The sequence below is a fragment of the Coccinella septempunctata genome, chromosome 3, assembly GCF_907165205.1.
Source record: "Coccinella septempunctata chromosome 3, icCocSept1.1, whole genome shotgun sequence".
In the NCBI taxonomy this organism is placed as follows: domain Eukaryota; kingdom Metazoa; phylum Arthropoda; class Insecta; order Coleoptera; family Coccinellidae; genus Coccinella; species Coccinella septempunctata.
In genome coordinates this window covers 8,622,349-8,635,678 of record NC_058191.1, presented here as the reverse complement: position 1 = coordinate 8,635,678, position 13,330 = coordinate 8,622,349, and the positions used below count along the sequence as shown (strand labels likewise).

The window sequence follows — 13,330 nt, the reverse complement described above, 5'->3', positions numbered from 1 at the left end:
ATCATTAGAATTACGTCGAATAGACTTCTAAAGAAGTGATACTTTTCAACATAAATCTCGCGGACATTTTTCCGTCGAATCTAGGTTAGAGATTCGATACTTTCTGATGTTTTATAGATCATCTAAAAGTCTATGAGCTATGGTTTATAAAATGTTTTAAAGATGTATGTGTGTTGTTTGGGCCTCTTGAAAAAAAGCTTCCTTTGGGTCAACACGCTCGAGTATGTACCTACACCTGAGGTTTTTTTTACAACTTTGAAAACGTGCAGACGCTTTCCCCACCACTGAAAGTGCATGTATAATAAAACTTTTTTTCAAATGCAATGAACTTTCTCTCCCAAATAATTTTAGATCTCCGCACCTTCCGGTTATACATCTACTACATTTTTCATTTCAAATAAAATAAGATATATACCCAGTATATATTTGCATCGTAAGATAGCTGAATTGTTGATATTCTCGTTATATTAATAGATATTATAACACTATGTGTTGTTTGTATCTAAAATGTATAGGTGTTTATGAGAAGATCATCAATTTGGATGAATCGAATCCAAAAAAACTCAAGATTTTCAAATAACGACTTATTTTTCAGTACTTTGGTCGATTGTGTACGTAGAAAAAGAGGGGAGTCAAATAAATAAACCCCATACCTTAAAATAGAAATTATCAAGGGAAAAAAGTCATTTGGAATTGTTTGACTTCGCGACATGCGAATTGTCAGCACAGAACTATGATCAGTGCACTATAAACGTCTAATACGCCATCTCGGTGAATCACCCTGTATATAACAGACATTTGAGATTACTCAACAAAAGGTAAAAATTAAGAGAAATTATAAGTGATCCATATCAATTCTTGAGTAGTGTATATGAGTACTCACCTCTCTTCTGTTTGCCTTCTCCATCTTGAGATCGTCTTCTCAAACTCTGTCTCTTCTGTCTTGCTTTCTCCTCCACATCCACTGATCCTATCTGATCGTCTGTTAGAGTTTTGTTCTTCACAATTTCGTTCCAATTCTTAGACTTCCTCTTTATAGTCTTCTTTGCTATCACTTTAGCCAGCTGGCCGAATACATCTTTGGTGTCTTTTCCTGCATCAAAAGATAAATCTATGAGAAAACGGATTACCACCTTTCCATTTAGGGATTCAGCTTCCGACACCGTCATTAATAATTCATGTCAATCTTACTGACAACCCTGAGATTTTTTTAAACATCCTCAGTGCATCGTAGTAAAGATGAAACCCACGTGGAAACCCCCCCCTTGAAAAGGAAAGTTTACTCCATTCACTTGCATTTTAGCACTCGGTTGGCCATGGAAATTTGTAACATTTCACTCTGTATAGTAGGAAATTGTGACACTTGTCAAAACATTTTTGGGTTTTAAATCAACGCTATGTTGCCCGTTCTACGTAAAAGTTTCTGTTTACATATTTTATCACAATGTCGAATCTCTTCGGAAAATATGTGACGAACATAATTGAAGTTTATACAAACTGATTGAAGGCATACCAAATCCAGTTATTTCCATGGAAAATACAAGAGATCAGTATAATATCATAATATGCACCAGCTTGGGGAGAGTTAATGTTCGTTATCTTATTTGGCAAAAGTTTGAATACGTTACATCAGTTGTAGATTTCAAAAATATTAACCCGAAGATGAAATGCATATGATGCAGTGCTTTGGAATTGGTATCTCCCGAAAGAATTAACAAATAATTACAAGAATGTTAAATTCTTCAACAAAAATCATCTTGCATCAATATAAGTGAAAGGAATTGAAGGAAGTTTCAAGTCAAGATGAACTTCACCTTTGAACAAAAATTTCACAAGAATAAACAATTAACAGGACAACTGGCGCGTATTTGTGGCTGTTCATCTTAATACATTGATATAATAATAATAATTAGGTATTTATTGGTACCTTAAGACATTTACAATATATAGGACAAGTCAAATGAAAAATAGAAAAATTAATTTTCGGAACTTATCAACTTATTCTACGATGACATTCATCAAAAAGCCTGTAGTAAGTAAACTTTTCGCATTAATTCACTCAAACATAAAATTCCCAAATGCCACCACTTTTTTGAGTCTCCCAATAGAAGGAAATTCTTTATCATCCTCTTCATTCTCAATCTTTCTGATTGTGGTAGCATTCAGCTAAAATATAAGTCGTTTAGATTCAGATAAATCATTATACAGGGTGTACCAAGTTCGAGTGCCTGAGCTAAAATATTCTTGAAGCGTGAGCACTTTCAGTTATACAGAGATTGGAAATAAATTTTTCAAAAATTTTTTTTTCTATTTTTTCGTTTCTGATATGATAGAGTATTCAATTTGGAATATATTTCTGTTCAAATCATATCAGGAAAGAAAAAGTAAAAAAAAATTTTTTTTTTCAATTTACATTCATTCCCTCTATAACTGAAAGTGCTTATAGGCTTCAAGAATATTTAAGTCTCAATTTCAGCTCAGTTGATAATGTCGAATAATATCATGATTCAAATTTTCAGATTTCAAGAAGTCCAGTTCTCCAGAAACGTCTAAAAGGCCCTCGAACTTGGTACACCTTGTATAAATTCTCTTACATTTTGGAATATCAGGGTATAAATATTTGAATGAGCAGACCTGAATTCTAAATAGCACTTCCTGAAACAATGTCTCTTTTTTCAATTACCTTGGGCATTTTTGTAATAAAAATTGAAGTTAGTTGTGGCAACGGCATTATGACATTAACGACATTTCATGAGTGCCAACCTTACTCCGTTCTAGTTACAAAAACTTGAGAAAATAATTTCATGGCCAACCGACTGCTAAAATAAATGTGAATGGAGTATACATCTAATATTTTTCAAGAGAAACACCTCTAATGAACTAAGTAGCATATGAAGTGGGACAGCTGAAAATTTGCCTAAAGAAGTTTGACTGGGTACAATTTCGACGTCACTTTGATTATGTTTGATTTTTACCCCGAGATGCAAAGCCTTATCTTTCGCCTATATGCCATTGGCAAGGAATATTTTTTTGCGATTTCTTCTTACTGTAGATGGTATGAATGTAAATCAGCCAATTTTTTTTAGATACAAACAGTCACCGTTCGCCAAAAACCTTTTAAATTTCTCAACACTCTTTGTACTGAAAGTGAAAAGACCCTTGCTTGCAGAAAATTTCTTCTCATTTTCATTAGTTGAACTTAAAACTACTTAATAAACTTAATTGCATGCATGTCTAACAAACTTACCGAATGTCTCCATACTTTTCGCTAAACCACCCATCAGACCAATCTGGAAATCTTTGAGAATTCTTCTTTCCATCAGCTTGCATTTCTTGCCAGCCACTAAATATAAATATTGAATTTGATTTTCTTAAGAAAAAAACATTCGTAATACTCACATAGAACTTCGTCTGAAGCAATTTTCGGTGTTGTCATTCCATTTTGACGCAAGATATCAATAAGCTCGTATCTTAAAGATGAAATATCCTGACGAATTTCCATCACGTCGTCCTCGGTTACACCAAAGTCCTCACGGTTTCTTTGTTCGGCAGTGACATATCTTCTGATAAGGAGCTTCATCACCAAATTATATCTTTCTTTACATCTCTCCATAGATTTGTTCTGAGGAAAACATATGATTTTAGAATCGCAAAAATTTAATATCCTCAGCAAAAAAACCGGACAAACAAAATGTTCACCGAATTCATTTTGAAATAATTTTTGAAGGTGTGCATCGATTTTGATCATTTTGTTGTCTATTTGTAGCCCATCTCAACAAGTTCATCACCTGATATCGAGTCTACAGGAATTTCAATTGAATTTGATGATATATAGGGTAGAACTGAAACTAGCAATTTCCTCTAAATTTCTGAACACCCTGTGGAGGTAATTAGTGACGCAATAATGGGTCTTTAAGTGAGTTTTTGAAGCCTGATCTTCTATTAACATTTTCTTGTTTAATTCACGCCAACAGCTCTTTCCTGAAAGGAAATACGATTTTTCAAACAAAACTACGCAATTTATAACATTGACGATAACACATAAAGAATATTCGGATAAAATAAAGAAAAATAAACACATTCTTATATTCTAATATTGAGTATTGCCTCCACGTGCTCTTATCACTGAGCATGCATGTTATAAATTGCATAGTTCCTCTTGAAGAATCGTATTTCCTTAAGTGATTGAACAGAATTATGTTAAGAAAATATCAGGCCTCAAAAATTCATTTGAAGACCCATCATTACGTCACTAATTACCTCCACAAGGTGTTATGAAATTTAGAGGAAATTGCAACTCTCATTTCTACCCTGTACACCATCAAATTCAATTGAAATTTCTGCAGACTCGACATCAGGTGTTAAACTAGATGAAATCTTCTGCAAATGGATAACAAAATGTTTAAAATCGATGCACACCTTAAAAAATTATTTCAAAATGAATTTCGTGAAAAAAAATGTTTGTCCTGTTTTTGTCCAGGAGTGTATATAAAAATCTTGTAATACTTTTACTATTACCCCATATGATTCATACACGAGTTCTTAAACAGAAACAGTGATTTTTTTTTTCTTTTGTTGTGTAAGCATAAATCTTCAGCAGCTTCACCTACTATAAAACTTTTAGACTTCTCCTTATTGCGACATTTTCCAAGGAAGTTCTTCGGCTGAGGCATGAGATTGAACGGGGGTGGAAGGTCATCGTCGTCTTCGAAATAACTCATCCACAATTTACTTCTGGCGAATTTCCATTCAGTGTCAGCCCTTTCCTGTAAATTGAAGAAGATATCAATTTGAGAGAGTGCCGCTGAGACGCGAATGCACTGGGTGCAAAGCATATCCTCTTAAGGGTTGAAATAATATGTGACATCGGGAGTTTTGTCAAAAGTCGTTAACTACAATTTTTATCTAACTCCCTTCCAGGAATATACGGAGTGTATCATTGCTCATTGGAAATATTTCAACCACATAGAATCCAGACCTCAAAATATGGAGATTCAACCCAAACCTCCTAGAATCTAGAACATGTGTCCCCTTTCTGAGTTTCAAGGTGTTATTTTCGAAAATATTTAAACTAGTTCCCCTCTTCTGAAAGTAATTAATTCGCTCCCTCCAACTTGATTGATTTTTCAGGAACACCCTGTAGGTTTCTGGACCAAACAATGTTATAATACTACAAGATCGCAAAGTTGATAGTGGTAAAATATTTTTTTAAAACCTCGCTTGAAGAAATATCAGGAAAAATGTTGCCTTCCGTTTTCACCATTTTTTTTTCGTAACAATCCCAATCAAACAAAAACCATTGAAATCTTGTTCAAGGGACATTGTAATCTAAGGTATGGCATACTATTGAAACTGCCATCAAATCAGCTAGCCAACGACGCAAAGATACACTGCGCATGCCATTTGAAATAAGATCAAGATAAAAATATCGTTCAAAACGAGAATAATTAAAAAAATTGATTTTTTCAAAATCTATTTTATTAAAAATGGTTATTGTTTGGTCATCATTATAGAAATTTCCACAAATTATAGTTCAATAAATTCAAGGGAAAACCCATATTTTCGACTCCCATATCAATTCTACTGAATAATTTAAGATGAGCAAATCGAATATTTTCTGGGTAAAAATTGAATCTGGAAGATCTTAGGAAATGTTTTTTCAACTTCAACCCAGTTAGTAAACAAATAAAAATATTCAAAAACATGATAATTTTTTAAACATGCATAAATGTGCAAAATTCAAGAACGAGCTCTACAGTATAATAGGGGTCTATGTTCTCCAGATTTTTTCAAGTAATGTCGCTTCGGTCAACTAAGTATGTTTCCGCCTTAACCCTCTACTTCAAAAGTGATTCTCCAGACACAGAATCACGCTTCTATTTTTGAGGAGTGAAAACGACAGTATTCAACATATTGTACTGAAGAAAAACATTTGTCAGTATAATTTTGAAAACATAAACATAGACATAGACTATGGAGGTACATGTTGAAGATATAATTTTAAGACTAGAGATACTCAATATAATCGAGAGAAGAAATGTGAAATTTAATATTGAAATTCACTCACCGAAATTATTTGGTAAGAGTTCGACATCATAGCGATCAACATATTCAGAAGCACAATGACATTGATTACCGAATAAGATCCAAACATGAGCAGGGCCCAGAATCTTGTGAATCCCTTTATGCCAGTAAGATCAAAAGACACAAGATCCACTAAACCAAAACTCGCCCAAAAGAGCGATTGTGATGTTTCGAATAAGCTGAAACATATTCATGTGTTGAATAAAATTGCAATAGTATAAATTTCAATGAATTTACTTCGCATATCTTCGCCAGATAGTACAAGCTTTGTCCTGGTTTTCAAAGTCTGGTAGTCCATTGGGAAGATGATAACATTTATCCTTTTCCAATTCTGCATAGTACCACAGCAGCTGATTTAACCCTGTCAAAAATTAAAATATAAAAATTCATATGAAAAAAATATTGTCATCGATAAAAAAGTTGAAGGAATTTTGATGATTTTCCTTACCGGCTTGAGAATCATAATTGACAAGAAGAATGTGTCCCTCAGTTTATTCAGTTGAAATTATTTGAATCAGAGAATAGAGTTATTGGATATTTATTATTGTGGTGAGAGTGAGTCTTGTAAGAGTGGAGGAATTGTTTTTCCGAATTCTGCTCAATTGAAGAGTTTTCGTGTCAGAACCTTTCCCTCTGTTCTATTATACGAATTTAACATATCTTGCACAAAATGCGTTCATTAGTTCAGGTAATATTTTTCAAAAATTTATGTACTTAGGTAAATAAAATGAAAGAAGCACTGATGTGAACCAGGACATTTTGCGCTCATGTAAATTCACAACCGTAGAGGTTTTTTACTGGTCCATCGTTGTTTTGTAGTATCGAATTATATTAAAGTAGTTGACAACAAGAAATAATACAATTTGATGAAAGATAGTTTAACGCCGAAAGGCCATGAAAGATAAGTTTAGATTTCTGCCAGTCCGATTTATTTTGAAATAATAGTAATAATACAATCTCAATGACAAATCAAAATTTATATTCTTGTAACTCAATATGAGTTCTTAGTTAGGTAGTGGTACTTGAAAGCCGTAGGTTTGTTTAAATTCGAGGAGGTTCTCTCGATGTTTTCTTGATATTCCATTAGCTCGTCATATAACTTCTTCTGAACTGAATATAGATAGGCAGGTTTATGTTAAAGCTCATATACATAGAGTCCACTTAAGAATTAAAAACAACAAAGTGTTTGTATCACTGGCAGCGAGAAGGATTATAAATCTTAGTTTGCAGAATCGAAATTTGGCATACCACGAGGAAGTGTTTTAAGCCCTCTTTTGTCCATCTGAAACTAGAGCAGAATAGGCTTTCAAACAGTTAAAATCTTGGTTCGCTGCTTACAAGTTGATGATTAATGATGAACTAAGATAATTTCATTCATCTGTTAAATGTAAAAATGAAAATATTCAAATTGATGCATTAAATTAAACTTGAATAGTCAACAAAATATTTGGGAATTTACATAATATACAGGGCGAGTCGGGAGGAACGGACCAAACTCCAGGTGTGTATTATGCACCTAAAAATAGTTTCAAAACACCCATATGTTCTTATACGATTCTCATTTGTTTTCAAAATATAGCTTAGTTACAAACAAACAAAATTTCCTATATTAACATGATTTTATCAGAGTGCTGTTTCAAGAAATGTTCAAAAATACCTCCATTAGCATCTACACACACGTCTGCGACCGGCTCTTGTTGCTTTTTTAAGTTATTAATGTCTTTCTTTGACAAGCATTTCTAATGCGTCGTATTAGGACCTCTCGATTGTGGACTTTCACTTCAAACACTACATTTTTAAGCCAGCCCCACAAACAATAGTCCAGTGGTGTGAGGTCTGGAGATCTTGGAGGTTAACTAATAGGACCACCGGGACTAATCCTTTGTCCTGGAAACTCTTCGTCGAAATATTGCTTAACCTGACGAGTGAAAGTGCGGGAGCTCCATGGTGCTGATAATACATTTGCATACTGATGTTTAGAGGAACTTCCTCTAATGATGCTTTCAATGCATTTCGCAAGAAAAATAAGTAGTTCTCTCCTGTAAGACGATTTTCTTAAATATGCGGGCCAATTCAACATCCATCGACCGTACCACACCACACCTTAACCGAAAACTTGTGCTGGAAATTAAACTGCTCCACAAGAGTTAAGGATATCGTATCCAATCATTTTTAAAAGTATGTAATCTTCGAGAAAATCGCTGTGAAATCATTTAAAACTCAATATCAACTTGAATCGATCCAATAAAAATCAGTATGAGACATTTCGTCAATCTGGTCGCCCTTTTTTCTGAAGTTTGTTCTTTGAATATGCTTCATGAATGTTCTTATTTTGAAATGAAGTTAGTTTATCAACGGCTTTGATTTGAAACGAGTTTTCTGAAAATGCCAAGACGTAAATTAACAAACGCTGAGGCTAATAGGGCTATCGGAATGCTACAGGGTGGCCGAACTCAGGTTGTTGTAGCGGAAAGGCTCCAAGTCAGCCAAGGTGTGATATCATGACTTTGGAATAGGTTCAGGGAGACAGGTTCCCTGTTGGAAAGACCAAGACAAGGCTTGGTGGGCGACGAAAAACAACACCTGCTCAGGATCGTTTCATCGCCGTTTCGGCGAGAAGAAACCCTACATCTACGTGTAGAATGCTACAGAATACTCTTCAAAATGCAGATGGGGTCCAAATTTCCATCGAAACCACCAGACGACGTTTGAGAGAGGTGAATCTAGGTTCTAGACGTCCATTAAGAGGAGTTCCATTAACGCGTGACCATAAGCGTCAAAGACTGGAATGGGCAAGGCAACATATCAATTGGAACGATCAATGGCGTAGTGTCCTTTTCACTGATGAATCCAGATATGGACGATTTTCAGATTTTCGAAGAATAAGGGTATGGACAATCCCACGCTTACCCCGTAATCATCGCTATGTCCAAGAAGTCCATCCATTCCGAGGGGGTAGTGCTATGGTATGTGCCGGGTCAACAGACCTACACATTTGTCCTCGGAATATGACCGCCTTACACTATAGGGAGCATATTATTGACAATGTTGTGCCAAATTTTCACGCTGCTATTGGTGAAACTTTTCAATATCTAGACGATAACGCTAACCGCACCGTGCAGCCATAGAATCCTTAAATGATCTGAGAGAGCTTCTGCCCCGTTTATGGAAGCAAATTCCTCAAGAAATGTTCAACAACTTCGTGTGTAGGATTCAAAAAAGATGTCAAGCTGTTATTGAAGCCCGTAGAGGCCATACATTGTATTGATAGTCTTAAAATGCTTGAATTCTGTGGGAATAAAATTTCGTTATTTTACTCAATTTTTCTTAACCACCCTGTATACGCTGCAGACCTACAGGCTAAAATTAATTTGCAACTTGAAATCATATTAATATGAATTTTTCATCACAAAAATCTTATTTTAACTATATTGTTCTGCAATTTAAGTCAATATCCCTAACTCATGTGGAGCAGTTTGGTTTCGACTGCTGCGTGTGGATTTTCGTCTGACCATACATGAGAGTTGTGAGTTTTATTGCGTCAAACACACTGACACTAACAAATGTCAGAACAACAAAACGGACCAAACAATCGATAACTACAGCAATCGTGATAAGAAGGGGTAAACTATTTAAAACATTTTAATTACGCTATATTTTGAAAACAAATGAGAATCGTATAAAAATATATGGGTTTTCCGAAATTATTTTCATGTGTATAATACACACCTGGAGTTTGGTCCGTTCCTCCCGACTCATCCTGTATATCAATACTTCAAGTGGACTATGGTCATATTGAATTATTTATCAGGAAAGATCTGTAAAATTGGATATGGCATTCGTTTATTGTCAAATTATTTGAATTAAGAGACTTTGAACATAGTATATCACGCAAACTTTGAGACAGTTCTAAAATTTGGTATTATATGCTGGGCTTCTAGTAGTTCGGAGGTATCTGTGGAAAAAATAAAGAGTTAATCTCCTAAGGCTCGGTTGTTCAATTCTGGTTTAAGCCGAGATTCAAGTTAATCCTGGATTAACGTGATAGATTTGAACGGAAATGTCAAAATTAATCCAGGATTAACTTTAATCACGAATTGAACAACCGGGCCTAACTGATTTATCCATTTTTGTGTTCTGAATTACAGAATTAAATGGTTCTCAATCCAAAGACGGTCCTTGACTGAATTTCTGGGGGGAGGCGGGGTTAATAATTGAATGAAAAATTAAAATTTTAAATTAAGATTTCGAGTAACACCCTGTAAGCATCTCTAGGTAGCATTCGCAGTCCTATACACATGGGCCTTTTCTTCTTAAAATTGTACAAGTAATCTCTCATTTACATTTCATTATTATATCATTTTTTTTATATATAAAATTTAAAAATTAAATTCGTTGTGATTCTCTCGGTAGGGGGTCAATAACCCTCTTTACCCTCCTCCCTCCATAGGACCGCCTTTGACCGAATCTGAATATTTTTTTCTTTACTCAAATTAAGGTGGATTTTGAATTTCAAATTTACATATAACTTTTATGGGCAGTTATGAAAAGTTTAAAATTGAAAACATCCTGTCCTTCGATAATGAAGGTTGAAAAACGAATCAAACATGAATAATTGAGTATATCCTAAGTAACTCCTATCTACATCTAAAAGATTTAACCTTCTCAATGAGAGCCAATTAAATATCGGCAGTAAATCACTAATTTCTACCAAACGTTTTATTGATTGATGGCATGATAAGATGAATAGTTCGCTTCAGCATTCCATTTATCCGTCTCGTTTTTAAAAATCCGCTCGAAACCCACGCTAATCTCAAAACCCTTCAGTTTGACCCTGACGAGGAACGAATAGACAAGTCTTCCAGAATGAGGATAGATCCAGCATCCCCCAGATTAATGGATGTGAATAAATGATGAAGCATAACAAAATAAAGTACTTGTTATAGCTCACAGCTCTTCCGACCTAAAATATTCCCCAAGAAATAAATGATGTTTGTAGTTTTTAAAATTTCTGTAAGGGGAAAATGAGCACTCTCGGCTCGGTGAAAAATTAGTGGAAATCCCGAATTCACCCTACCGAAGAAAACGATTGATGTAAAAAACGAGCACGAAAAGTTCGGTGAAGTGAAAAATTCGTTCAGTCAACTCTTTACAGAGTGGAGCAACAAACTTTTGAAGGGGAGATTGTTTAATTATGTGAAATTTTCAGGCAGTTTTTATGGGCAGGTGAAATCTAGAGAGAAGAGAGAGAAAATCACTTCAATGATTCGAATCAAATGGCTAGTGACCGAGGTCTTCCTGCCAGTGACATACAGTGTTTTGTTAAAGTAAAAAACTTAATTTCAAATATGTGTATAAATTTTATAAGTACTAGAATAATAAAAAAAATCATTCCAGTGTCAGTAGCTGTTCAAAAAGTGAGAGTGCTGGTAATTTGGTCTTTGGTGTACCTTCTCTGTCGTAATGGTAAATCAGTGATTCCATGATATCCTTGTTTGTTTGCTTCCTGATGAATTTCTTGTTTAATTTATACAATCTCGATAATATTGGTTCTACTTCCATTGTCTCGTATAGCAGTTGGTTAGGAGGATTGTGCAACGGGTTGTTGGGGTGTCTCAGTTTGGTTATCTTTCTCCGATTTCTGAATTGTTGAGAGTTGTTTTTGACCTATTCGATAAAATTGGATGTGCGTATTCTAGTAATGTTCTGCATATCATTTTGTAAATCGTGCTAGCAGTCGTGATATTAATTCCAGAGTTCTTATAGTTGAGTGACCTGAAATGTCCGGCTCGTGTGATGACTGCTAAATAGCACAGACACAGAAAATTCTGTGTCTTTGTGTGGTTTTTGAAGCTCAGTGAAATCTACTGGTATAAATCTTTGAAGTATACCCAATGAAATGAAAATTATTGGTCTTAGAAGGAATGATTTCTTCCAGTGACCATTCCTCAATCAACAACCAAAAATTATAGATGGTGAGGATCGCCGAAGTTCCAACAGACCACGCCAAATACAAGGTCAAATAGCCTGTACAAGTTGCAGAAAACGGCTTGTTTGTCTATTATGGAGCGTCACGCTACTGGTCGTCCACCGACATGCAAGTTATCCTGGACCTGCCTACTCTTCACCTCTTCCTAGAATGTAGGGTACCCAGATAATCCCTTCTTATGTAGATAGTCATAATCATAGATAGGTGTTGGTCACTAAACCCAGAGCAGATCTGGAATGCTGGACTGATCATAGGCTGATAATCTCGAGAATGAAGATCTCAATGCACCCAAAATACGAACGCAAGCTAAAGTTACTAAGAGAGCGCCTTCAAAACTCCAAACTACAAAGCCTTCTACAACAGAAAGATTCACACCTGCCGCAAAGCTAGTCTAACACCACTGGATTATAACGACGACTTTGAGAGTCATTGACTCCGCTTCAAATCATCTTTTTCAAATACAGCCAAAGAATTACTGGGCACAGAACACTCCCGAAAATCCCCAGACTGGTTCATTCATTCATTGCTGTATCCCGTTACCGGAAATAAATCTACAAAAAAAACATAAAAAAAGAACAGACTTATAATTTCTAGGGGCTAATTGCGACTGTGTGCCCTCCTGTGACTGAAGAGACCGAACCGTGACCTACAGATCCTTCCATACTCCGGGCATGGATAGTCACCAACCAGATCTGGCCACCGCTGAATTCTTCTCGAGTCTTCATTATAATTGTGCACCATAGATCTCCACTGTGACCTGTCTAACGCTATAAGGTGCGTTCGGCCAGTAGACTCTATCAGCACTTTTTGTTCCGAGTCGTTCGGGCACGCAGTTTCAGAACAAAAAGTGACAATAGTTGTCGTTCGTTCTAGACGGAGTAGAGTTTTCGGAATCAACTCTATGAGCCCCAGCTCCCAAGGTGGGGCGCGAAAGGAGTTTGTGTAGAAGCAGGGTTATGAAACGAGACAAACCATAAAAAAACAACTTATAAACAAACTATTCATAAAACTGTAGAATTTCCGTTTAATCCACACTAAGAATTATCTATTCATATACATTTTCGAACAAATTGCATTCAAATTCAAATTTTTCCCATGATTTTTGTGGTTGACATTTGTCATTCGTTCATTCAAAAATTGCCAATTTGTGCAGGCTCCATTAGCCCTAGCTGATCTGTGATAAAACTCTAGTTCTACTCGCTATGTACCGGTGTTTACTGGCCGAAAGTAGTCATAGTTGTTCCCAGTTATGATTGG

General features: G+C 35.4%; 1 protein-coding gene across 1 annotated transcript in view; it reads right to left on the bottom strand.

Annotated features, from left to right (window-relative positions):
* Positions 1–13,330, bottom strand: part of LOC123309465 (transient receptor potential protein-like) — a 60,665-nt gene that overhangs the window by 22,571 nt on the left and 24,764 nt on the right. Inside the window, exons 12-17 of the mRNA XM_044892603.1 lie at positions 6,322–6,445; positions 6,068–6,263; positions 4,611–4,766; positions 3,400–3,622; positions 3,248–3,343; positions 884–1,093 (exon numbers count right to left, since the gene is read on the bottom strand). Coding sequence (XP_044748538.1) covers positions 884–1,093; positions 3,248–3,343; positions 3,400–3,622; positions 4,611–4,766; positions 6,068–6,263; positions 6,322–6,445 — 1,005 coding nt within the window. The remainder of the gene's footprint in view (positions 1–883; positions 1,094–3,247; positions 3,344–3,399; positions 3,623–4,610; positions 4,767–6,067; positions 6,264–6,321; positions 6,446–13,330) is intronic.